Below are 23988 nucleotides of genomic sequence, written 5' to 3'. Positions count from 1 at the left end.
AACATTTTATAGACATTTTCTTTTTCATTTAAGTGTTCATAATTGTTCACAATGCTTTATAAAACATAAATGCAACAGTACCTTACTATACAATTTTCTCCCTGTATTATCATGAATTGGCAAGTTACATTGTCTAAGACTAACATTTTCAAAATGATTTCTGTACTTCACCTTAAACTCGCTCAATCACAATTTCTAAGTCTTAAAAATAAGTTCAGAAATTGTCATTGCATTAATGTACAAATATAATGTTTTACATAATAAAGTTTAATAATCACTATCCCAGAGCTTGGACTTTTTCCAAGAAAATAAGTCCTTAAATTTATCTTAGAGTCCTATAGGGATCATTTGGTTTTATTATGAACACTAGACAGATAATTCACATTTGAGTAGATATGCCCATTTGAATTACAAAATAGATGCCATATGCTTTAAATTATTTTGCTTTAAAAATACTTAATATGTAAAATTTTAGAAAGTGTGGGTACTGCCTTCATGTTAATTATCTTATGAAAAATTTTTAAAAAGTGTTATTTAAAGCAAAAAAAAAAAGAAATGAAAACATAGATCCACTAAGTCATATAAAGCTCAAAGTTAACCTTTTACCATCTTCAATTTTATTTAATGAAAGATAACAAGAATAATGTCTTTGGATTAAATTCCTAGATGTGTGGCTAAGTTATAATTTATTCTTTTAATTCAGGAGGAACTAAATGTGAAATATTAGAAAATATGATTTTTAGCAGATTCCCTTAATAATTAAGAAGTCTAGATAATATCATCATTTTAAAACTCAAATGATTTAAAAAGCTGGAAAATGCAGTACTTTCACATTTTTAACTAATATTATTCTGCCTATGTAATTAGAAATAATTTTATTTTACAAATATGAATTACTGACTTTGTTCTATTTTTATTAGCTAGGACACTAATTGCATATGAACATAAAAACAATGATAATGACAACAACTTGTGTTAACATAGTACTTTACAATTTAAAAGTCAGTTTAACACTTATTTGTCACTTTACTCCCAGAAAGATTCTGTGGAGCTTTTGGTGCAGCTGTAGAATCTTCCTGACCCAGGAATCAAACCGGGGTCTACTTGCACTGCAGGCAGATTCTTTACCAACTTAACTATTGGGGAAGCCCAGGAATAGAACAGCAGTCTTAAAAGATGAAGAACATAAGAAGTTAAGTGTCCTTCCCATAATCAGGGAACTAGTCAAGAGCAACCCTGACCAAGGACTCTTCCCTGGGCTTTACTTCATAAAGCCACCCATTGCTTCTCGGAAAATGAAGACATTAACAACTCTCAGGGGCTATCGAATTGTAATTTCTCTAAATGTAGCACCTATTCAATTTTATTGAACTATTCCTTGATTGCAGAGGATTACAAACTATTTCTGTCTTATAATATACATGACCCTGCTAATTTAACTTACATGCAGAGTGCATCATGCGAAATGTCAGGCTGGATGAAGCACAAGCTGGAATCAAGATTGCTGGGAGAAATATCAATAACCTCAGATATGCAGATGACACCACCCTTCTGGCAGAAACTGAAGAACTAAAGAGCCTCTTGATGAAAATGTAAGAGGAGAGTGAAAAAGTTGGCTTAAAGCTCAACATTCATAAAACTAAGACCATGGCATCTGGTTTCATCACTTCATGCCAAATAGATGGGGAAACAATGGAAACAGTGAGAGACTTTTTGTGGGGAGAGGCTCAAAAATCACTGCAGATGGTGACTGCAGCCGTGAAATTAAAAGACACTTGCTCCTTGGAAGAAAAGCTATGACCAACCTAGACAGCGTGTTAAAAAGCAGAGACATTATTTTGCCAGCAAATGTCTGTCTAGTCAAGCTCTGGTTGTTCCAGTAGTCATGTATGGATGTGAAACTTGCACTGTAAAGAAAGCTGAGCACCGAAGAATTGATGCTTTGAACTGTAGTGTTGGAGAAGACTCTTGAGAGTCCCTTGGACTGCAAGGAGATCCAACCAGTCCATTCTAAAGGAGATCAGTCCTGAATATCCATTGGAAGGACTGATGCTGAAGTTGAAACTCCAATACTTTGGCCACCTGGTGCGAAGAACTGACCCTGGAAAGATCGAAGGCAGGAGGAGGAGACAACAGAGGATGAGATGGTTGGATGCTATCACCAATTCAATGGACATGAGTTTGAGTAACCTCCTGGAGTTCGAAAATGGACAGGGAAGCCTGGTGTATTGCAATCCATGGGGTGGCAAAGAGTCGGACACAACCGAGCGACTGAACTAAACAGAACTGAACTGACAAGACTATTTACTATGTAATTTCTTGACATTTTTTTGGCTACATATACAAGCTACATAGAGTACTCTTTTTATTTTGTGAGGTATCTGAAAATTAAAGCAATTAAAATGAATAGAAATTATACAAATTTTAGATTATTGGGAACAACTTAAGAGTAACACTAGAAAACTAATGTTGTCTCATTTTCTTTAAGACTAACTGGACCACTGTTATGGTTGTTTTATTATAGGATATTTTAAACTTAGGAAATAGAAATCATTTGAGAAACTTCACTAAAAGTATAGTTAAAAAATCATGGAATTTGAACTTGATATAAACAAGTGACATTTTTGAGTTATAATAAGTATACATTTTAAAAACAAACTCAGGAATTGCTGTGCAGATGGATAATAATTAATCAAGTTATGTGAAAATTTTATTTTTATCAACCACATTAATCAAATATGAAAGAAAAACAATTGCAAAGGAAAATTTTATTTAGTATTTTTTAAATAAAAAGCATCTGCCCTCTGTCAAAATGTTATTTTTAATTTAATAATATTAAAATATTTTATGTAAAAGAGTCAACCACAAGCAGTGTGACTGTTAACCAGGTGGCAAGACTTTGGGTGAATGATACCAGAGGCCAGTGCAGAAAATAAAAAGGAGAATCGTCTGAGTGCATTTAACAGGTACAGTCCTAAAAGTGAAAGGAATGCAAAGATCAGTCTTATAAGTGACAGAGAAGTCAAAGAGGAAAAGTGGAGGAAGAGGAGAAGGGCAGGGGAGATAATAAAATGAACAATGTGCAACAGAGAAAGGAGCAGGAAGACAAGGAGAAAAAGAAGAGCAAGGACATTGAAATTGAGAGAAACACAAAGGTGTGCCCTGAATTACAGAAAAGAGAGGAATAAAAATTTCAGCAATGAAAGTAGTCTTTTTTGGTAAAAGTGTAAACAGAAAGGTCACAAGTGGCAAAGTAGTAAATAATCTTAGGTTGTGAAGATCCTCTGGAGGAGGAAATGGCAACCCACACTCCAGAATTCTTGCCTGGAGAATCCCATGGACAGAGGAGCCTCGTGGGCTACAGTCCATGGGGTCAGAGTCAGATGCAACTGAGCACACACACACACACACACACACACACACACACACACACAAACAGAAGACAATATACGTGTGACCAGAGTGATTCTTTTTCATTCCAAGAAAACACTGTCATCCTTAAAGATTAGTCTTTACTTATCTGAAAATCTAATTTCTTGAGGATCAATGTGCATATAAGGTGGCTGTATTGCATTTTTAACATTTTACCTATAAAATCTCACACAAGCATTATTACCCATTAGAGTTATCAATCTAAACTAAGTATCCAATTTAAGTGCTGGGATATTTCATTTGCAATTGATGATACAAATTGTAAAGAGATACATTTTAACTTCTCAGGCCATGAAATCTTTCTCTTTGATCCTGTTTTTAAATTTAAATCCCAGCTTTTCAAAGACTACCTGAGGAAGACATCACTTTAAACTGTGTTAAGATTGACAGCTATGAGACCAAAATGATAAAAGAAGAGATTCACTAGAAAGCAGATGTGTATTTTAAGAGAATTTATTATTTTCCAACTAATGACCCTACTACACACTTATTGTATTAAGTACTTTACATGTGCAATATAATTTAACTCCTGTGCAACTTGTTTATTTCTCAGGTAAAGGCCGTAAGGCTCAGGGTCTCACTCATGTGCCCTGTTTCAGTTTCTTCCTGCAATACAGAGTACTTCACAGTGGTGAAGAAAAAATTCCTACTTGCTTGTACCACTATAATTTACACATATTATGCTAAATTTTAATAAGTATAAGAAATAGAGGCCAATTAAAGCCACTTGTACCAGAATAAGTTCATGTTGGTTGAATACTTTCTAAAATGAGAAAGAATTAATGGCAATGCTTATTGCCTTTGTCCAAATAGTTATACAGTTCATTTGAACTGTGCTATATAAAACTCAATAGAATTTTTGCCCTTTGTCACTATTATTTATTATTTTATTTTAATTTTTACAATGAAGAATTATTTTTAGTTTTGAGAACTATTTAACACATGTGACAAAATAGGACTTTTTCATTACCTTCCAGCTCTGATTTTCCCTTTCTTATATGTAGAAATATGTGAAATCAGTGAAAGAGGAGAGTGAAAAAGCTGGCTTAAAAGTCAACATTCAAAAAACTAAGATCATGGTGTCCGGTTCCATCACTTCATGGCAAATCGAAGGGGACAAAATGAAAGCAATGACAGATTTTATTTTGTTGGGCTCCAAAGTAACTACGGGCAGTAACTGCAGTCATGAAATTAAAAGATGCTTGCTGCTTGGAAGGAAAGCTATGACAAACCTAGACAGCATATTAAAAAGCAAAGACATCACTTTGATGAAAAAGTCCATAGCCAAAGCTATGGTTTTTCCAGTAGTCAAGAACGAGTGTGAGAGTTGGACCATAAAGAAGGCTGAGTGCTGAAGAACTGATGGCTTCAAACTGTGGGGGTGGGAAGACTCTTGAGAGTCCCTTGGACTGCAAGGAGATCAAACCAATCAATCCTAAAGGAAACCGGCCCTGAATATTCACTGGAAAGACCGATGCTGAAGCTGAAGTTCCAAAACTTTGGCCACCTGATGTGAAGAGCTGACTCACTGGAGAAGACCCTCATATTGAGAAAGATTGAAGGCAAAAGGAGAAGAGGGTGGTAGAGGATGAGATGGTTAGATAGTATCACTGACACAATGGACATGAATTTGAGCAAACTCCAGAAGAGAGTGAGGTACAGGGAAGCCTGGCATGCTGCAATCCTTGGGGTCAAAAAGAGACAAGACTTAGCAACTGAACAACAACAAATATACAGAAGTCAAAATAGTTTGAGTTCATGCATTTTTTGAGAACATATTTATCCTTTATTTTCTCAGAAAAATATTAATATAATCACACTAAGAAATTTTGTTTTATTTTACATTATAGATTGTTATGTGAAAATTGTTTCTTTGTCAAAATTGTTTCTATGTGAAAATACTAAATCTCTCATTATCCCTCTAAAACGATGCGCCCATTTATACATCTGATTGTTTGGTCCCATTTATCTTCTACCTTGGACAGTCCTTGGTCTTTCCCTGTACTGTTAAAATTCCAACCACTCTTTATGCTCAGGATGACAACCTCCTCTGTCCAAAGTTGTATTATTCTGAGAATTTAAATCATGAGACATAATTCTAAATATTCCTTACACAGTTACCATTGTACCCTAGGTTTTCTACTATTATTTTCTGAAGGCATTAATATAGCATTTGTAGCTGAATTTTGTCCTGTAAATACTCATGATTTGATTTCATCATGAATATTTCCGAAGCTTAAAATAATAACTGTATGTATTACATAACTACAAATAATAATATACTTAAGAACATAATGATACAATTAGATATATGCACTAGTCTTTTATAAATTATGGATATGTTAAAAAATTTAATTCCTAAATAAACTCATGTGTAGTCAGTAGAAATTTACCAAATTTGCAGATGAATATCAATTGAATATATACTTTCCACAGAGGATGTGGTATATAATTGAGAAATATGTATTATCTTAACAAGACACTATAATTGACACATGAAAATAACTCACAGCTTTTATTTAAGAAAAGAATGCTTGTTAATTTTATAGTGAAGTATATTTAATATCCAAAAATAATCAAATAAATATTTTCACATATATCAAGCAGAGAAATAATGCTAATTTGAATCATTGATAATATGTATAGTTGGTAGATATAATATACTATCTTTATTGCAAACTTAACTATTTTAATTACTCCCTGAAGCATTCCTAATATTAAATTTCAGATTGCCATCTTGCTTGTGAAACCTGCATTAAGATTAACAATAAAAACACTTTGCTTCCTTGAAGTTAAAAAAAAGTGCTTATAATCTTGTCACAGCTCATTAACTATGAAACAGTGGATTAAAACAAGAAGAGACATTTCCAATGAATATTTTTGCCCTAAGGTACAATTGCAATTTCTTTCCTATTAGTTATTTCAAACATACTATGTCCAGATATTTTTGATAACAGCATATTCTGCAATGATTTTATATTACATATCTATAAATGGAAAAGTGAAAATCTCTGATGATACCTACTGATTAAACACATGCTATTACAAACTTATGGATCTTATTTAAATAGTCCCAGGTCAGTTTTTAAAAGAATAAGTTTTATGAATCCTTTAATCCCAGTTGAATCACTTATGAAAGTTCATTAAAAATGAAAATTTAAACCCACTATCAAAAAGAGAACCATTTACACATTTAACAAAAATATAGAGAGACTCTACTCTCTTGTGACTCAGACAGAATACAAAATGTATTATGGCAAGTATCAGCCCTTAAGAAACTCACCATGTAAATGCAATTTTTCCATAAAGTGTAGACATTTATAGCTACAGAATTTATTGTATTGCTCTATAACTGGCTATAGTGAAGAACAGAGGGCTTTATATTTGTCAGATAAATGAACAATTACATCTAAGAAGAATACTTTGAGTTTAAGCATAGTTTAAATGGATAATGATAGTCTCCCAAAGGTAACAGTTTTGCTTGTTTTTTATATGGATCTAAAGTCCTTCAAGTTCTGACTGGCACATAGCAAGCCCTAAGTAACGGTGTCACTGTGTATGTGATCTTTTCCTTTTCAGCACTGAAACCACTAGTTTTCCCAGCTTGAACAAACTGATTAACTTCTATTTGGCTCAATTTTCTCCCAATAAAATGGAAACAACAATAAATTGTCCTCTTTTTTTTTTCTGGTATTAATGTAATGATACATCTAAAGTCTGTCTGAAACCTTGAATGCAACAGATGTTGGAGTAGTGTACATGAACAGCTTTAATCCAAAAGTAGATATGCAATCTCAAATGATTGTAGAAGTAAAATTTTATAAAAGAGAAAATTAAGATAAAAATTGATATGCAATATATCTAAGACCACACCGTTAAGAGCAGAACTTTTCCCACAAAATAGTATTTTTAATCCTAATTTAACTTTTTGTTTATGTACTCAACAATATAGCAGTGACACTGTCCCATCAAAACTGCTTAACTAGAGGGAAAAAGAGGCTACAAGCTATAAAAATATTTCCTCAATTCAAATTGCAATGGACACAAGATAAATTAAAAGCTTCCCAGATGGCACTAGTAGTAACCAACCCCTGGGCCAATGCAGGACACTTAAGAGACTCGGGTTCCATCTCTGGGTGGGGAAGATCCCCTGGAGAAGGAAATGGCAACCCACTCCACTATTTCTGCCTGGAATATCCCATGGACAGAGGAGCTGGCAGGCTCCACAGGGTCACAGAGCCAGACACAACTGAAGTGTCTTACACAACAGCAAAGGTGTGTAAGGAATTACCAAAATTATGATGGCCATAATATCATTAAGTATATCCTGTTATTTTAATACTAAATAGCAAGCACTAACTGAAGACTGGACATTTGCCTATTTTTTAAAGCCAGAGGAATTTACATTTTTCTAATCAGTGACCTTTCTTTAAGTTTGTGTTAGCTTTATCGTCTTCTGAAGTCCTTTTCCCTAAACTTTGCAATGGTAATAAAGTCAACAGCATCAGCTTATTTCCTTGGAGCAGTGAGAATAGTGATTATTTTTCTAACTCTTCACACACAAGAGAACACCAGACAAATATTTTCTGTTATGTTCACTAGGTGTTTCATATTCTGAGGAGCATTTGTAAAAAAAAAAGGTAATCAGAGAAATCATCTCATCTGCTTTCAGTTAAAAGGCAGCCCACTAGAGAGAAGAAAAAAAAAAAAAACGCAAATACAAGTTCTTAGGAACAGAGCTAGTTACACAAGTATGAAACAAAGAAAGGAAAAAGTCTAGCACTCTCTTTTTAAAGCCAAGTTAATCTTCATGGCAAAACTAGTTTGAGGTAATTCTCACTCTCCAGATTACATGAATTTGAGATCAGATAAGCTGAAAATTGATGCTTTTGAACTGTGGTGTTGGAGAAGCTCTTGAGAGTCCCTTGGGCTGCAAGGAGATCCAACCAGTCTATCCTAAAGGAAATCAGTCCTGAATATTCATTGGAAGGACTGATGCTGAAGCTGAAACTCTTTGGCCACCTGATGCAAAGAACTGACTCATTGTATAAGACCCTGATGCTGGGCAAGATTGAAGGCAGAAGAAGGGGACGACAGAGGATGAGATGGTCGGATGCCATCACCAACTCAATGAACATGAGTTTGAGTAAACTCCGGGAGTTGGTGATGGACAGGGAAGCCTGGTGTGCTGCAGTCCATGGGGTAGCAAAGAGTCGGACATGACTGATAGACTGAACTTAACTGACTGAAGCTGAAAATTCAGATAAAATATCAAGCATTACTAGAATTTAAAACATAAGTACTGAATGACTAAGTGAAAGTCTTACAATGTCTCAGTCTTTAGTCACTGACCCCACAACCACCTCTCTACCTGATTAATCCTGATTGCATGCCACCTATGGTCTAAGTGGATCCCAATATAGAAAGTGTACTTCATCTTTCAAAAGAATAACATGTGACCCAGTTAGTAAGCGAAATCCTTCTAAAAACTTGTCTAGCTCCTTGTTTGAGGAATAAGTAAAATGCCAGTAAAGAAGAAGATTCTCTGGAATAGGAGGTGGGGAAAAATTAGAATAGGAATTATGATAAGAAGGGACAATAACAGGAAGAAATAATAGCACATAGAGAGAAAAAGAGACAATCGTCAGAAGACAGTTATGAAATAGAAGTCACAGAAAAGAGACAAAGACTGATACATTGCACAGTTGTGAAATCTTGGATATTTACTTTCTAGCAGCTATGTATCTGGCCCCTCTCACACACATTCTCCATATTAATTCCCACTTTTCTAAGAGGTAGGGGTGAGAGTGAGAAATGTTGTTGTAAGGATAAAGGGCTTTTAATAGCACACTATTATATATTTTTTAAATTCTCCTCATTTTTAGAGAAATAAATGTTTGCAATGAGGGTTTTTTTAAAAAAAATTATTATTATTTTCATCTTTTGGCCATGCCACGTGGCACATGGAATCTTAGTTCCCTGACCAGGGATCAAACTTGTGCCCCCAGCATTGGCAGATGAGAGTCTTATTCACTGGACCGCCAGGAAAGTCCTTGAGGGGATTTTTATTATCAGAGAAAGAAAAATATGAGGGAGAGATTATTTAGGGAATACATTTTCCTTAATTTATTTTATGAAATATATCAGTGGTAAATGCAATCTGAGAGCTTGTTTGCATAATCAATTTGTATATACTGTATGTTAACATAAATATAAAATGTTTACTCAGTCTGTGTTTAACATATGAGAAAAATGCTGTGCTGCCTTCCTCTCTTGCTGTTCAGCCTCTTGCTTCTTCCTGCCTTCTGTGTGCATCAAGACATCCATTTAGTCAGTAAACCCCTTGAGAGGAGAAAACATGCCCTCCTTTGACGGGCATCTATTACCAGCTATTGTGTATATCATCATGCATACAGAGAGCATTTGGTTTAGGCCAGACTTTAGAAGCCCAAAGGAACAGTATCCCATTGGGATAATTTTGTTCATCTTGAGCGGGAGCACTAAAACCTGCTTCTCAATATGCATACACTCCTAGTAGCTAGAACTTCAGAGAACTTTGATGATGAAATACCAATTTTTTGCTAAGAGGACTAAAATACTATTGAACACTTCAAGACTAAGTCAAACTCATAAACAAACTTGCTTTTCATAGACAAAACTGATTTTTATTTGTATTTTGAACTCTAACATAATTCCTTTAGGGAAAAATCATTGTTTTTACTTTCTTTTCTTTGTTCTTTTAATAGATTAGTCATTATTTACTATGTTGTTTTATCTATTTCACACCCATCTTCTTCAGTAAACCATAAGCTCTATGCAGGAAATGTCCATTTAATGAATCTGTAAAACTTCAGCTTAATAGATTGAATGGCATATTCATTATTTAATTACAGTTTTTCACAGGAAAAGATTTACAGCAGCTTACAAGGAAGACATAACTAAAAGATAATATAAATTTAAAAAGTAAAAAAAAAAAGAAATGTAGGTAAGAAAAATAAACAAGCAAGTAACTTTTTATTGGCAAAAAGTAGGACTATCAATATTAGTAATCTAAAAATTCATACTAGAGACCTAGTTTAAAGACTATGCTTTTCCTAAATGTAGATTACGATCCATGGATGGTTTATGAAGTCAGTGTAATAGGTCTTGTCTAGTTAGAACTGGACATGGAACAACAGACTGGTTCCAAATTGGGAAAGGAGTATGTCAAGGCTGTATACTGTCACCCTGATTGTTTAGCTTATATGCAGAGTATATCATGCGAAATACCAGGCTGGATGAAGCATAAGCTGAAATCAAGGTTGCTGGGAGATATATCAATAACCTCAGATATGCAGATGACACCACCTTATGGCAGAAAGTGAAGAACTAAAGAGCGTCTTGATGAAGGTGAAAGAGGAAAGTGAAAAAGTTGGCTTAAAACTCAACATTCGGAAAACAAAGATCATGGCATTCAGTCCCATCAGTTCATGGCAAATAGATGGGGAAACAATGGAAGCAGTGGGAGACTTTATTTTTGGGGGTTCCAAAATTACTGTAGATGGTGACTGCAGCCATGAAATTAAAAACACTGGCTCCTTGGAAGAAAAGCTATGACCAATCTAGACAGCATATTAAAAAGCAGAGACCTTACTTTGCCAACAAAGGTCCATCTAGTCAAAGCTCTGGTGTTTCCAGTAGTCATGTAAGAATGTGAAAGTTGAACTAGAAAGAAAGCTGAGAGCCGAAGAATTGATGCTTTGGAACTGTGGTGTTGGAGAAGACTCTTGGGAGTCCCTTGGACTGCCAGGAGATCCAACCAGTCCATTCTAAAGGAAATCAGTCCTGAATATTCATTGGAAGGATTGATGCTGAAGCTGAAACTCCAATACTTTGGCCACCTGTTGCGAAGAACTAACTTATTGGAAAAGACCCTGATGCTGGGAAAGATTGAAGGCAGTAGGTGAATGGGATAACAGAGGATGAGATGTCAGTATCACTAACTCAATGGACATGAGTTTGAGTAAGCTCTGGGAGTTGGTGATGGACAGGGAAGCCTGGCATGCTGCAGTCCATGGGGTGGCAAAGAGTCAGACATGACTGAGTGACTGAACTAAGCAAGATGATATCATAAATCTTCTAAAAAAAATAAGAATTACCATGAAAAAATTTTCTGAATAAATTATAGTTTTCATCTAGAGAATCAAAAATTTTTGGTCTAAATCTTGGTAATTTGAAATAAAAAAATTCAAAATCAAACCTCACATGCATGTACTTGATTTAAATGGAATAAACTAAGGCTTGTTTAGCATTTGCTATGGAGTAGGAGTAGAATGGAGAAAGCAATGGCAACCCACTCCAGGATTCTTGCCTGGCAAATCCCATGGACAGAGCAGCCTGGTAGACTGCAGTCCATAGGGTCGCTAGGAGTCGGACACAACTGAGCGACTTCATTTTCACTTTCCACTTTCATGCATTGGAGAAGGAAATGGCAACCCACTCCAGTGTTCTTGCCTGGAGTATCCCGGGGACGGGGGAGCCTGGTGGACTGCCCTCTACGGGGTCGCACAGAGTCGGACAAGACTGAAGCGACTTAGCAGTAGCAGCAGCAGAAGTAGAGTACCCGAGTAGGTAGCCATTTCCTTCTCTAGAGGATCTTCCCAACTGAGGGACTGAACCCACATCTCCTGCATTGCCAAGCAGATTCTTTACCATGTGAGCCACCAGGAAAGTCCCTTCACTTCACTTTTATTTCATGGAGTAGGAACCTCATCATGGATCTTTTTACAACATTTTATAGAAATTACAATAGCATAAAGCATAATCAGTGTGGATGATGTCTTTCCTTTTAGTGGTTCCTTTTCCAACTTTGAAGAAGAATTTTAATTTGTTGATGCCTATAGACTTGGATATGTTATTTTATTGTAAGAATAGATTTTAATTCCAAATAAATAAACTCACAATCAGCATTTGTAGAGCATTTCTATCAGCAAAGTATAAAAGTGTTTTAAAATCTTTTGTTACTACTAAGAGGCTTTGAGCTTTTATGTGAGAGTTTAGTGTTTGTTGTTGTTCCTGACCAGATGAAATTAACCAAGTCACCACTAAAGTGTCACTCCCACAAGGACACAAGCTTGAAGTCATCATTCTGTTTTCATCTTCCTCACTACCCATATTCAGTCTTAGGAATAAATCCTACTAAAGCGTCTGCCTGCAATGCTGGAGACCTAGGTTCGATCCCTGGGTCGGGAAGATCCCCTGGAGAAGGAAATGGCAACCCACTCCAGTATTGTTGTCTGGGAAATCCCATGGACGCAGGAGCCTGGTGGCCTACAGTCCACGGAGTCACAAAGAGTCGGACAGGACTGAGTGACTTCACTTTCACTTTCACTTTCATCCTGGGCCACTGACTTCCTACTGCCTTATATTGGTTCACTCTTTTATCATGACATTGATCACTGAAATTTTATGCTCAACAAGTCTCTCTCCTCTTTGTTATATATATTATACACTAATGACAACTTTTCCCCTAAAACTTTATTAAATTGTTTTACTGCAAAACACTTTATTGTAGTTTTCATAATCCACTTACTTGAAAAACTCCAGATCTTCAGATTATTTCGGTTTGGCATTTTAGAGCTTCAGTAATCATATGACATATATTTTTGCATTAGATTATGAAAGTATGTAGCTGCATCCTAGAAATAATTCATCACGGTTCAGTCCTTGTCTAAGATGCCCACTTTGGTAAGACCAGATGTTCCCTAAACACCTTATTCCTTTCCTGATATCATTCTCTTGATCTTACATAGTTTTGTAATCTTCTATACTCTGTGAAGTCAAATTCAAGGACCACTTCCTGCCTGACACTCTACTGATTTCTCTTCCCCTGCCCTTGAATAATTAATATGTGTTGTTTGTATATCATTAGGCATTTAATCACTGGCTGATTTATAGTTTTATTTAGTTTTAAGTCTCTTAAAGGTGTATATTCTGTGCAGCTTAATTGTACACTAGGAAGTATGTAGAAATCGCCAAATAAACAGTTCTTGATGTTAAATGAATAAATATTAGATCTTTTAAAAATCATTTTTACTATGTTCTTTCAGATGTAACCAGATAATCAGTTTATATCCTGTTAAATTATATCTCTATCTCCTGGTCATATTATGTACCTCATAAATATATTAATTTCAACTGTCCAAAGAACTGGGATAACATTGTTTGCTTGAGTCCTAAAAATAACTTAAAACAACTTAAATGCTGTACTCATGATTCAGGTTTCACAGATGCATTACCATTGATCTAAAAAAAAAATGAATCCATATTACAAAATAAAATTCACTTTAGAATCTAAAGTTCTGGGTAAATAGATTGCATTGCACTGAAAATTTTGAAGGCTCTACCTATGCTCAAAGTGGCTTTCAGTTGGCTTAGTGATAAAGAATCCACCTGCCAATGCAGGAGTCACTGAAATGTGGGTTTGATCCCTGCATCTGGAAGATACTGTGGAGGAGAAAATGGCAACACATTCCAGTATTCTTGCTGGGATAATATCATGTACAGAGGAGCTCAGTGGACTACAGTTCACAGGGTCACAAAGAGTCAGACACAACTGAGCCATGCATATAAACATCTATGCTCAAATTGAAGCACTTCTGTCTTATTCAACTATTTTTCCCACTAGTGCTACCACCACTAACTGATAAGGATATCTTAAAATGTTTTATATTTTTATGAATATCAAATATTATTTTTCTTTTTAAAAAATCTTTATCAGATATCCATACCACCATAATCATTGTCCTATGACATTTGTATGATCTCAGATTAAATATAATGTTAATCAATCTGCCAAAGATTATATTGTTATTTTCTTAGTATTATTTATGTTGTACACACTTAACTCCAATATCAGGATGTATGATAAATTTAAATAGGGAGATATGGAATGATTATATTGACCATACTGTGCTGTGAATGGAACCAAATTAATTCAAGGAACTTACAGTCTTAATGAAAGAGATAACCAAACATATTCCAATGCAATTTCTAAAATATAAATCATAACAAAGAGAACAAAGGGTGAAGAGATTTCACTAATATATGAAATGGAGGCAAACCGTCCAAAGATGACCTTATGGAGATTTAATGTTTAAACTTGATCTCTATAGATGAGTAGGATTTTTTTTCAAATAGAGATAGGAAAAATGGGGTTTCTTGGAAGAAGAAAAGTATATTCTCAGCAAAGTGTAAAAATTGTATTAGTATGATAAACAAGAAGTTCAATGCATTAAATAGGGAAGAATTAGAATGTAGGCTTTCAGGAAAATAAAATAGATGATAGTGACAGCGATCAAATTTTGAACAAACCTCTTGGTCATAATGAGGGGTTTGGTTTCCAAAAACAGTGTGGGACCATGAGATATGTATAAGCAGAAAAATGGCACTCTGTATTCCCTGGTGGCTCAGACAGTAAAGAACCTGCTTTCAATGCAGGAAGTCCGGGTTCAATCCTTGGGTTGGGAAGATCCCCTGAAGAAGGGAATGGGTACCCACTTCAGTATTCTTGGCTGGAGAATTCCATGGACAAAGGAGCCTGTAGGCTCTTGCCTAGAGTATTCCATGCATAGAGGAGCCTGGTGGGTTATGTATGGTACATGGGGTGGCAAAGAGTCGAACATGACTAAGCAACTGACATTAACCTATAATTCTAGAATCAGTGGGCAAAGCCAACTAAAGAGACTAAAAATGGAGTCAGGAGGTAGGTTAAGACACTATTAAGCAAGGTGAGAAAGGAAAGAGTCTGAACAAAGGTGATGGTAGTGGAAACGAAGAAAGGGGGACAAATTAAAAAAATATTTTGGAGGTGGAGCTGAGAGTTTAGGCAACTTTCAGCCTTTTAGATTGGTGAAATAAAATGGAGAATGAGAAGAAACCACTAAAAATGATAGCTTGGCTATTGTTGGTAACTTCACAGATAAGAATGAAGGTAAACTTATGGAAAAAAATAAAGGCTGTATTTAATGCTTTCTGGGAGATTGATACATATCCCAAGAAAATAAAAATCCAATATTTACGAATTTGCCAATGACTAAAGCAATCTAGATAACAAATAAAGTGGATACATGCCTTTCATATTTATGTTTTTTTTAAAAAATAAACATTAATAAAATTCAAATACTCAGAATCAGACAAATTATGATATATTTTCTCAGGTATTTCAAGAGGCAAGATAGCTCCTTTCACCTCCTGACAGCAGTGGTAAAATAAATATTTTCATCATCTAAGCACTTCTGTTTCTGCACTCATGAGAGCATGCAATTAGTACAGACCAGGCATTGACTGATTTGATTGACATATGTTTATTTTCTCTTCCACACACTGTGGGATCACAGCATGAGAGTAATCAAAGAAGTGCTGTAATTTGCAACTATGGATTGCATGGCTATTTTATAATCATACTTACAACTGGACCTGGTGGGCCCTGGGGACCTTCTCCTCCTTTCAATCCAGGGGCACCCTGGGAAAAGTGAAAAGCAAAGAAAATGAATTGATATGAATTGAATATAAATAAGAGGTGATGTATGACTGAAATAATGAGAATGTCAGGAAGTGATTCCAGACACAAATACATTAATCTATTGCTCTATGTTTTACCACAACCAGTGCATATGTTCACGTATTTCCCTTTAATTACTCATGAATCTTTATTTAGTTGAGACCAAAAGAATGCTTCTAAAAAGCAATCTTATTTACATGTTTCATTAATATGTTAATTATACCTGAGCTCCAGGAAGCCCTCTTTCACCTGGGAAACCACGTAGTCCTGCTGGTCCATCTTTCCCTGAGACACCTTGAGGACCTGGGTCACCCTAAGGAATATAACATACATCCATCATAGGAAGTAAACTTACATGCTCCCAAAAACAAAACTGTAATTACCTCTAACCTAGTGTGAGTAAAGTTTGAATACCATTTAATGATGAGAGTAGTGTGTGGAATGTCACATACATTAAAACGAACTAACCACTATCTACAGCTGAGTGTGCATGAATGGGTGGTTTTATGGTCAATGAAGCTAAATGTTCTCATATTTTTGTTCGGTCATGACTTGAAGTACAATAAACTGAATATTTTACTAAGATATCTTTCTGACATTCATTTAAATACTATACCAATATTTAGAGAATCTATAGACAAGTAATGAGAAGCTATAGTAAAAAGTAAATGGGTGATTTCAGCCAAGAAAATTCCAACTGCATGGTGTATGTACCTTTGCACCTTCTTTTCCTGCAGCACCAGGAAGACCTTGCTCCCCAGGAGGGCCAGGAGGGCCAGGATGTCCACGTTCACCTATTGGACCAGTCTCACCAGTTGGTCCCTAAAGCAGATAAACGAACTTCATCAGATTGGTTTTTTTTTTTTTTTTTTTTGGCAAAGATAACAAATATTACTCCCTTTCACAAAGGTATATCATTTTCAATTATTTTCATGGTGTCCTACAAAATTGCATATAAAGCATTGAAAGTAAAACAGAAGTCTGAAAGATTATGTATAATCTTGATTAAAATCTGAGTGTGTAAAGGGAATATATAGATAAATTTAAAGAGCTGTTTTCTTTGTTTAATACCAGATTTTTTCAGAGTGAAGCCAGTCTAAATATTGTTAAAAACCATTTTATCATTATAATTTCATCTCCTTCCCTCTTTTTATATAAGATGTCAAATAAATTTAAAAGTAAAAGAGGCATTATTAATACCACACTGGTAGCTAGTCAGTGAATCACTGCTTGATAATAAGCTCAAGTTCCCTGGAACCGAAACAACCAAAGTGGTTCTCCTTAGAATTTCCATGATTGGAGACCTTCCAATTGTAAATCTACATTGATTTGATAGTCTAGAGAATGTGTCAGGGAGACCCTGAAAACCATGGATTTCAGTTGGCAATTCCTTCAGGCCAAAGACTATAACAAATAGCCCACTGCCTTAAACTGCTGCAAATGCCAAAGTGAAAAATGTCAGGTCATTTATGTGTCCCCTGAGTCGTGTCATTCTGTGGTGCTAGACTTTAATGACCTTGCAAGTGTAAACAGAGAATGGTCACCAGTCACTCTCTATCTCTGCTTAGAATAAAGTTAAGGATATATAAAGGGAAATTTTCCAGATGCTAATGTTGTTAAACAGTCCAGTGTGTTATTTAAATTGCTTATAGGCTATCATTCTCTCTTATTTTTCTAAAACTGCAACAGATTCTTACCTTTTGGTCTTGGATTAGGAAAAAAAAACAACACATCTACCCCAAATTTGGGTATACCTATCTAGATTTAAATTCTTTTAATTATGTATTGCTGAAAGCCCCCAATTTATCATTATTGTGCAAGCATTTCTCCGCAAAGGAAGTTTTCCTTAAACATCAATCAGAATTTCAATGTAATGGCTATCACCAAGACGAAAATGAGGAGTGATTTACATGAATGTACAAAAAAAAGGAGTGGATATCAAGTATTGCAATCAATATTGCTCCTATTAAATCACTTCCTATGTCCTAACATGAAAATATGATTAAATCTGAAATAGGCTATTGAATTTTCTTATTTAAAGGACCAATGAAGAAAAATAATCCAATGAAGATGCATGATCATACACATCTGCTATTTTTATGCCTTACAGTAAGAGGACAAGAAAGGACACGGTTTTCAGAAACCAGATGTTTGCATTAGGCAGAGATAAACTTTCAAAAATGCGAGGATCTGAAAATTTCAGTTAAACCCCAAGTTGTTTACATTCTAGCTGGGGCCCTAATTCTACTTCTGTTCATAAGTGACATAATAGGAATCATTCTTTTAGTTAAATTATCACAGAAAATCGTTTTGAAGTTGTTTGGAATAAAGAAAAACAAAAGTATTTTAGAGGTTTTTTTTTAAATTGTTAGGCAATTAATTAAAAGAAAGGCTCAACATATACACACATAGAAGTATGCAAAAAGAGTATCATGCACACTGTTTTTTCCTTGATAAAGTAGCAAAAAGAAATTTCTTTGGTTCAAGATTGACCTCTGAAATTAAAAGGATAAGCCAATCCAAGAATTCTTCATTTTTGCTTCTCTCACACATATTCCTAGAAAGAAGATACATATTTTGTTTCTGTGTTGTGTGTGTGTGTGTGTATGTGTTTGAGTTATCAAAGTATTAAGAACTAATTGTAGGCTGAGAAAAGACTCTTTAAAGCAATTAAGTAATTAAGACACTTTACTGCTCTGGCTCTTTTGCTATAATTTGTTAGTAGCAGGGGTAAAATTCCAGCTGAGTACACTAACTGTGTCTTGTCCATTCAATATGTTATGCCAGAATAAAAACATTGTTTTCTATCATCACAAATTATTGTCTACAAGTATTTAATACTATAACTCAGGGTACTACCTTAAATTTTGATATTCTCTCTGCCTCCTCTCTTGAAAGAGCTACTTGTCTTTGCCATTACTTCTATCAGTATACAGTCAAAGATTACACACTTATATTTTACCACTGATGGAAATCATTGTTAAGAAAACAGAAATTTTAAGAAAGATGTAATATAATACAAATTTTAACATTTTAGAAGAATTATGTTAGATTTATATTTCCAATATATTATACACATACATTTAATTTATACTCAGAAAACTGAAGTCATTTCAGAATCTGATATCTCTGAAAAAAGACAATGGTCAATCTATTTTAAAAGGATCTTTATGTTTTTAGCAAATGATGTCATGATTAGGCTTTTGTGCCACCTTCATTGTGAACTTTCTGACTTATTTTCATTATTTATTTTATTTTTCTCTTTTATTCATTCAGGCAACTGAAAACTTGCTTTAGCTAACTAATGGTTTTCTGAAGTTCATTTGATGTAGGCAAATTGCATAGATTTAAATACCATTTAAAATATAAAAATATATTAATACTAAAATTCTCAAAATAAAATAAATTTCATACAACTTAGCAAAAGTTAAAATATAAACAGAGAAATAAATCTTGTTAGGAAAGAAGTAGTGGAACGTACCTGTGGTCCAACAACACCCCCTGGCCCAGGAGGGCCGGTCTTGCCTTGAAATCCCTAAGGAGAAAAAACAACAAAACTATAAAAGCCATCCAGGGCACAAAACATACATTATAATTCTCTGAGATAGTCGACTAATTCACTCTAAAAGGAAGCCATCTTTTGGCTAAAAATGTCTTGCCTCATAAATCCCATGGACAGAGGAGCCTGTTGCAAATATCCTACAGTTGATAGGGTTGCAAAAAGTTGGACACAACTGAGTGACTAAGCGTGCACACAAGCACTTGTTTCTAAATGCCTATAAATTATTACATTACAGTTCTCTTTACATTTAAAAGTTATTGTCTTCACTATTTTACACTGTAGTTCTATGATTATCTTCAATAAGCTTAAAAAAGAAAATTAAAAAATGTGATGAAGCTGGAGCAAAACTGTGCTCTTAGCCCTCTTTCCCTGTGTCAGACAACACAGAAATTTTAATCTAGAAACATTTATGGATGAAATAAGTGATGACTTAGACACTATTTGTAACAGTCCACTGGTTCTTCATGCAGAGATAAATCTACAGTCTGTGATATCAATGCATTTCTCTTTCCTCCATTCCAACAATCTCGTAAAATAAGATATAAAAATAAATTTATAAAAAGATTATAATAGCCAGGACATGGAAGCAACCTAGATGTCCATCAGCAGAGGAATGGATAAAAAAGCTGTGGTACATATATACAATGGAGTATTACTCAGCCATTAAAAAGAATACATTTGAATCAGTTCTAATGAGGTGGATGAAACTGGAGCCTATTATACAGAGTGAAGTAAGCCAGAAAGAAAAACACCAATACAGTATACTAACGCATATATATGGAATTTAGAAAGATGGTAACAATAACCCTGTATACGAGACAGCAAAAGAGACACAGATGTATAGAACAATCTTTTGGACTCTGTGGGAGAGGGCGAGGGTGGGATGATTTGGGAGAATGGCATTGAAATATGTATAATATCATATATGAAACGAGTCGCCAGTCCAGGTTCGATGCATGATACTGGATGCTTGGGGCTGGTGCACTGGGATGACCCAGAGGGATGGTACGGGGAGGGAGGAGGGAGGAGGGTTCAGGATGGAGAACACATGTATACCTGTGGCGGATTCATTTCGATGTATGGCAGAACCAATACAATATTGTAAAGTTTAAAAGATTAAATTAAATTAAAAAAAAAGAATATTTTACATGATTTGTCACCATTTCAATATTTTATCAGTTTTCTTTCTTAAAACCCAAAAGAATATACTTACAAATGTATCTTACATATATTGTAGTCATTAGAATAAAATCCAGTACATGTGAGCTCATGTACTCACTAAATAAGGCCTTTGGCATATATTCTGGTACCTCTATTTCTCTAGACTCCTGGGTTATTTTCTGCATGACTGTATTATGAATAGCAAATTTCCTTCTCATGTGAGTTAATTTACACTTAACAGCTGGAGAAAGATTCAAAATGCTGAGAGAAAAATGTGCCAAAGAACTGAATTAAAGCAAATAATATTTGCAAAAGTTTTATTCACTTTTATAACATGAGATTGGAAATAAGAAAGTTAGAAAGCAAGGGACAGAAACTGGCTCCACACTTGTATCATGACCTTCCTGATGATTATTATTACATTATTTATAAAAATGAAACTTAAAAGCAGTAAAAGAAAAAAATTTCTATTTGTAATTATTTAATTGATGTTCCAGGGAAAGAAAAAAAACAAATTTATCCTAGTTTTAAAACACATTAATTCTTAAAACCCTCAGGTTTCCACTTTACTTATCAATCACAATAGCAAAATTAATAAATTCAAGGGAAATGCATTATATAATTTATTTAGCATTTTATAAACAAAATAATAGCTTTATTGCTTAATTTTAACTTCTCGGGAACTTAATGGTTTGGAAATTAGTACCCACATAGGTAAGCACATATATATAGTTATATTATATACATATTACTTTATGTTTTACTTTTCCACTGAGAGCTAACAGCTCTTAGCAGTTATTTTTACCATTTGTTTACATCATTTAATCCCACATCCTATCTACTCCTTAGATATCTGGTCTCAATAATTTCCATGAAAACAAATCCTATTAATATCTGTGATTCTGATCAACTCCTCTGCAACAAACTATTTCTCACCCTCTAGTCTCTGCTGAGTCTTAAAACCCTCTCAGTAAGTGCCTACTTGACATTTTCAATGCCCTCTCATGCTTTCACTGAGGAAATTCTGTGAAAAAATGTGTTACCCAGACTTGTACTCATACACCCTAAGAGTGTGCTAGCTCATCTGAGTGACAGACAGATTTGTAAGGAGCTGGAAAACAGCTCTGACCATATGCCAGCTCATTCAAAATATTCAGAATTTTGCAAGTATCTAGTAAATTTGACAGTAAAGATCTTACATATAAAATACATACAAAAAAAGCTTTTATAGATCAAAATGAAGTGTGATTATTTAATATTGCCATGTACTAAGACTAGCCATTTATTTTAGTATGTTAAATTATGTTTTTCAAAATTCTTAAGAACAGAAATGAATTTGATAAATGGCTATTAAAAACATAACTTCTATTCTGATCACCTGTATGATTAACACACAATTTGGCACTGCATTTCTAAGAAAAATGTGGGTTGTTTCAGTATAATAAAACGGTCTCTCAGTTCAGTCTCTCAATCATGTCTGACTCTTTGTGACCCCATGGACTACAGCACACCAGGCCTCCCTGTCCATCACCAACTCCTGGAGTTTACCCAAACTCATGTCCATTGAGTCGGTGATGCCATCCAACCATCTCATCCTCTGTCGTCCCCTTCTCCTCCTGCCTTCAATCTTTCCCAACATCAGGGTCTTTTCAAATGAGTCAGCTCTTCACATCAGGTGGCCAAAATACTGGAGTTTCCGTTTCAACATCAGTCCTTCCAATGAACACTCAGGACTGATGTCCCTTAGGATGGACTGGTTGGATCTCCTTGCAGTCCAAGAGATTGTCAAGAGTCATCTCCAACACCACAGTTCCAAAGCATCAATTCTTCGGCTCTCAGCTTTTTTTATAGTCCAACTCTCTCATCCATACACGACTACTGAAAAAAACATAGCCTTGACTAGACGGACCTTTGTTGGCAAAGTAATATCTCTGCTTTCTAATATGCTGTCTAGGTTGGTCACAACTTTCCTTCCAAAAAGTAAGCATCTTTTAATTTCATGGCTGCAGTCACCATCTTCAGTGATTTTGGACTCTAATTACTCCTAAAAAGCTTTAAATTGTAAGATATCAGAATGAACTTTCAGTTTAAGGATTTCTGAATGAGGACAAGTCTCAAATATAACAAAATAACTTCTTTAAAATAAGGAAACACATATATATCAAAATATAGCTGCCCTAGATTCTGACCCTTGTACAAGACAATCTTATGAATCAAAATCAATACAGAACAAGGTGAGCAAGAAAGGTTCCTGAGTATAAACATGACTCATTGTTGTTCTTTAAGTGAATTTGAAAACAGAAATATAATTTTCCAGAAATAATGCTAGCCTTTATTTATAAGAAACTACGAGGTGAGAATACCTATCTTAGAATCATTAGTTAACATGTTAGTTTTCCACTTTGTTTAACTTTAGACATTAACATCACCAACTCAGTGGAGATGAGTGAGCAAGCTCTGGGAGATGGTGAAGGGCAGGGAAGCCTGGTGTGCTGCAGTCCATGGGGTCACAAAGAGTCAGACATGACTGAGCGACTGAACAACAATAATATTGTTGCTCTCTATAGAAGCAGAAGCTCTTGATTAAACTGAAGACAAAAGGATTTTATAATAATAATTCTCTAGGTACCCCTTCCTCAAAATACATTTTTGAAATATTCTAAAGTTATTCCCAAGAAGCTACACCATGACTTAGAAATGACTGCAATATTTGAATGAGAATGCATTTGCAAATTTGAGTGTGTATTATCCTTTAGAGAGCTTATTTCTTGTTCACCATGCAAATGTCATTCCCAAGAGGACCCCCAAACAATTATACTCTTTGGCCTCACTAAATCATTCTTGATTTTGCTGTGTAATCCAAAACTTTGAGGTTTACTAAATCTAACTAAAACCAAGAAGTCGTTACAGGAAGAATTGTCATTTGGTGAGCAAAACAAGAATTGGCTGCTGCTTCCAGATTGTTTTTCCTATGCAGAAAAGCATTGTGTTTTCAGATCTGTTATTCTGTACTTCAATTGAACTCCTAATATGTACTGATGCTGACAGAATACCCTAGGATAATTTTGAGACACATAGTCAAAGGCAGTCTGTCTTGTGGTTTAATAAATCTGGATAAAATTAATCAATGTTAAGAGCCAAGAATTGAAATCAAGGAAAGATACTAATCCTCCGTGATGATTTCTGATTAGATTATCATCCCACTTAAAGAGCCAGATTGGAGAAGGAAATGGCAACCCACTCCAGTATTCTTGTCTGGAGAATCCCATGGACAGGGGAGCCTGGGGGGCTA

General features: G+C 34.9%; 1 protein-coding gene across 1 annotated transcript in view; it reads right to left on the bottom strand.

Moving 5' to 3' along the window:
* COL11A1 (collagen type XI alpha 1 chain) overlaps positions 1 to 23988 on the bottom strand; it is a 222646-nt gene that overhangs the window by 61580 nt on the left and 137078 nt on the right. The window contains exons 38-41 of the mRNA XM_019956964.2: positions 19455 to 19508; positions 16688 to 16795; positions 16197 to 16286; positions 15881 to 15934 (exon numbers count right to left, since the gene is read on the bottom strand). Of these exons, the coding sequence (XP_019812523.1) occupies positions 15881 to 15934; positions 16197 to 16286; positions 16688 to 16795; positions 19455 to 19508 (306 nt within the window). The remainder of the gene's footprint in view (positions 1 to 15880; positions 15935 to 16196; positions 16287 to 16687; positions 16796 to 19454; positions 19509 to 23988) is intronic.

Source organism: Bos indicus, chromosome 3 (genome assembly GCF_029378745.1).
Source record: "Bos indicus isolate NIAB-ARS_2022 breed Sahiwal x Tharparkar chromosome 3, NIAB-ARS_B.indTharparkar_mat_pri_1.0, whole genome shotgun sequence".
In the NCBI taxonomy this organism is placed as follows: domain Eukaryota; kingdom Metazoa; phylum Chordata; class Mammalia; order Artiodactyla; family Bovidae; genus Bos; species Bos indicus.
The sequence above is the reverse complement of the archived record's forward strand: the minus strand, read 5'-3'. Positions and strand labels throughout refer to the sequence as shown.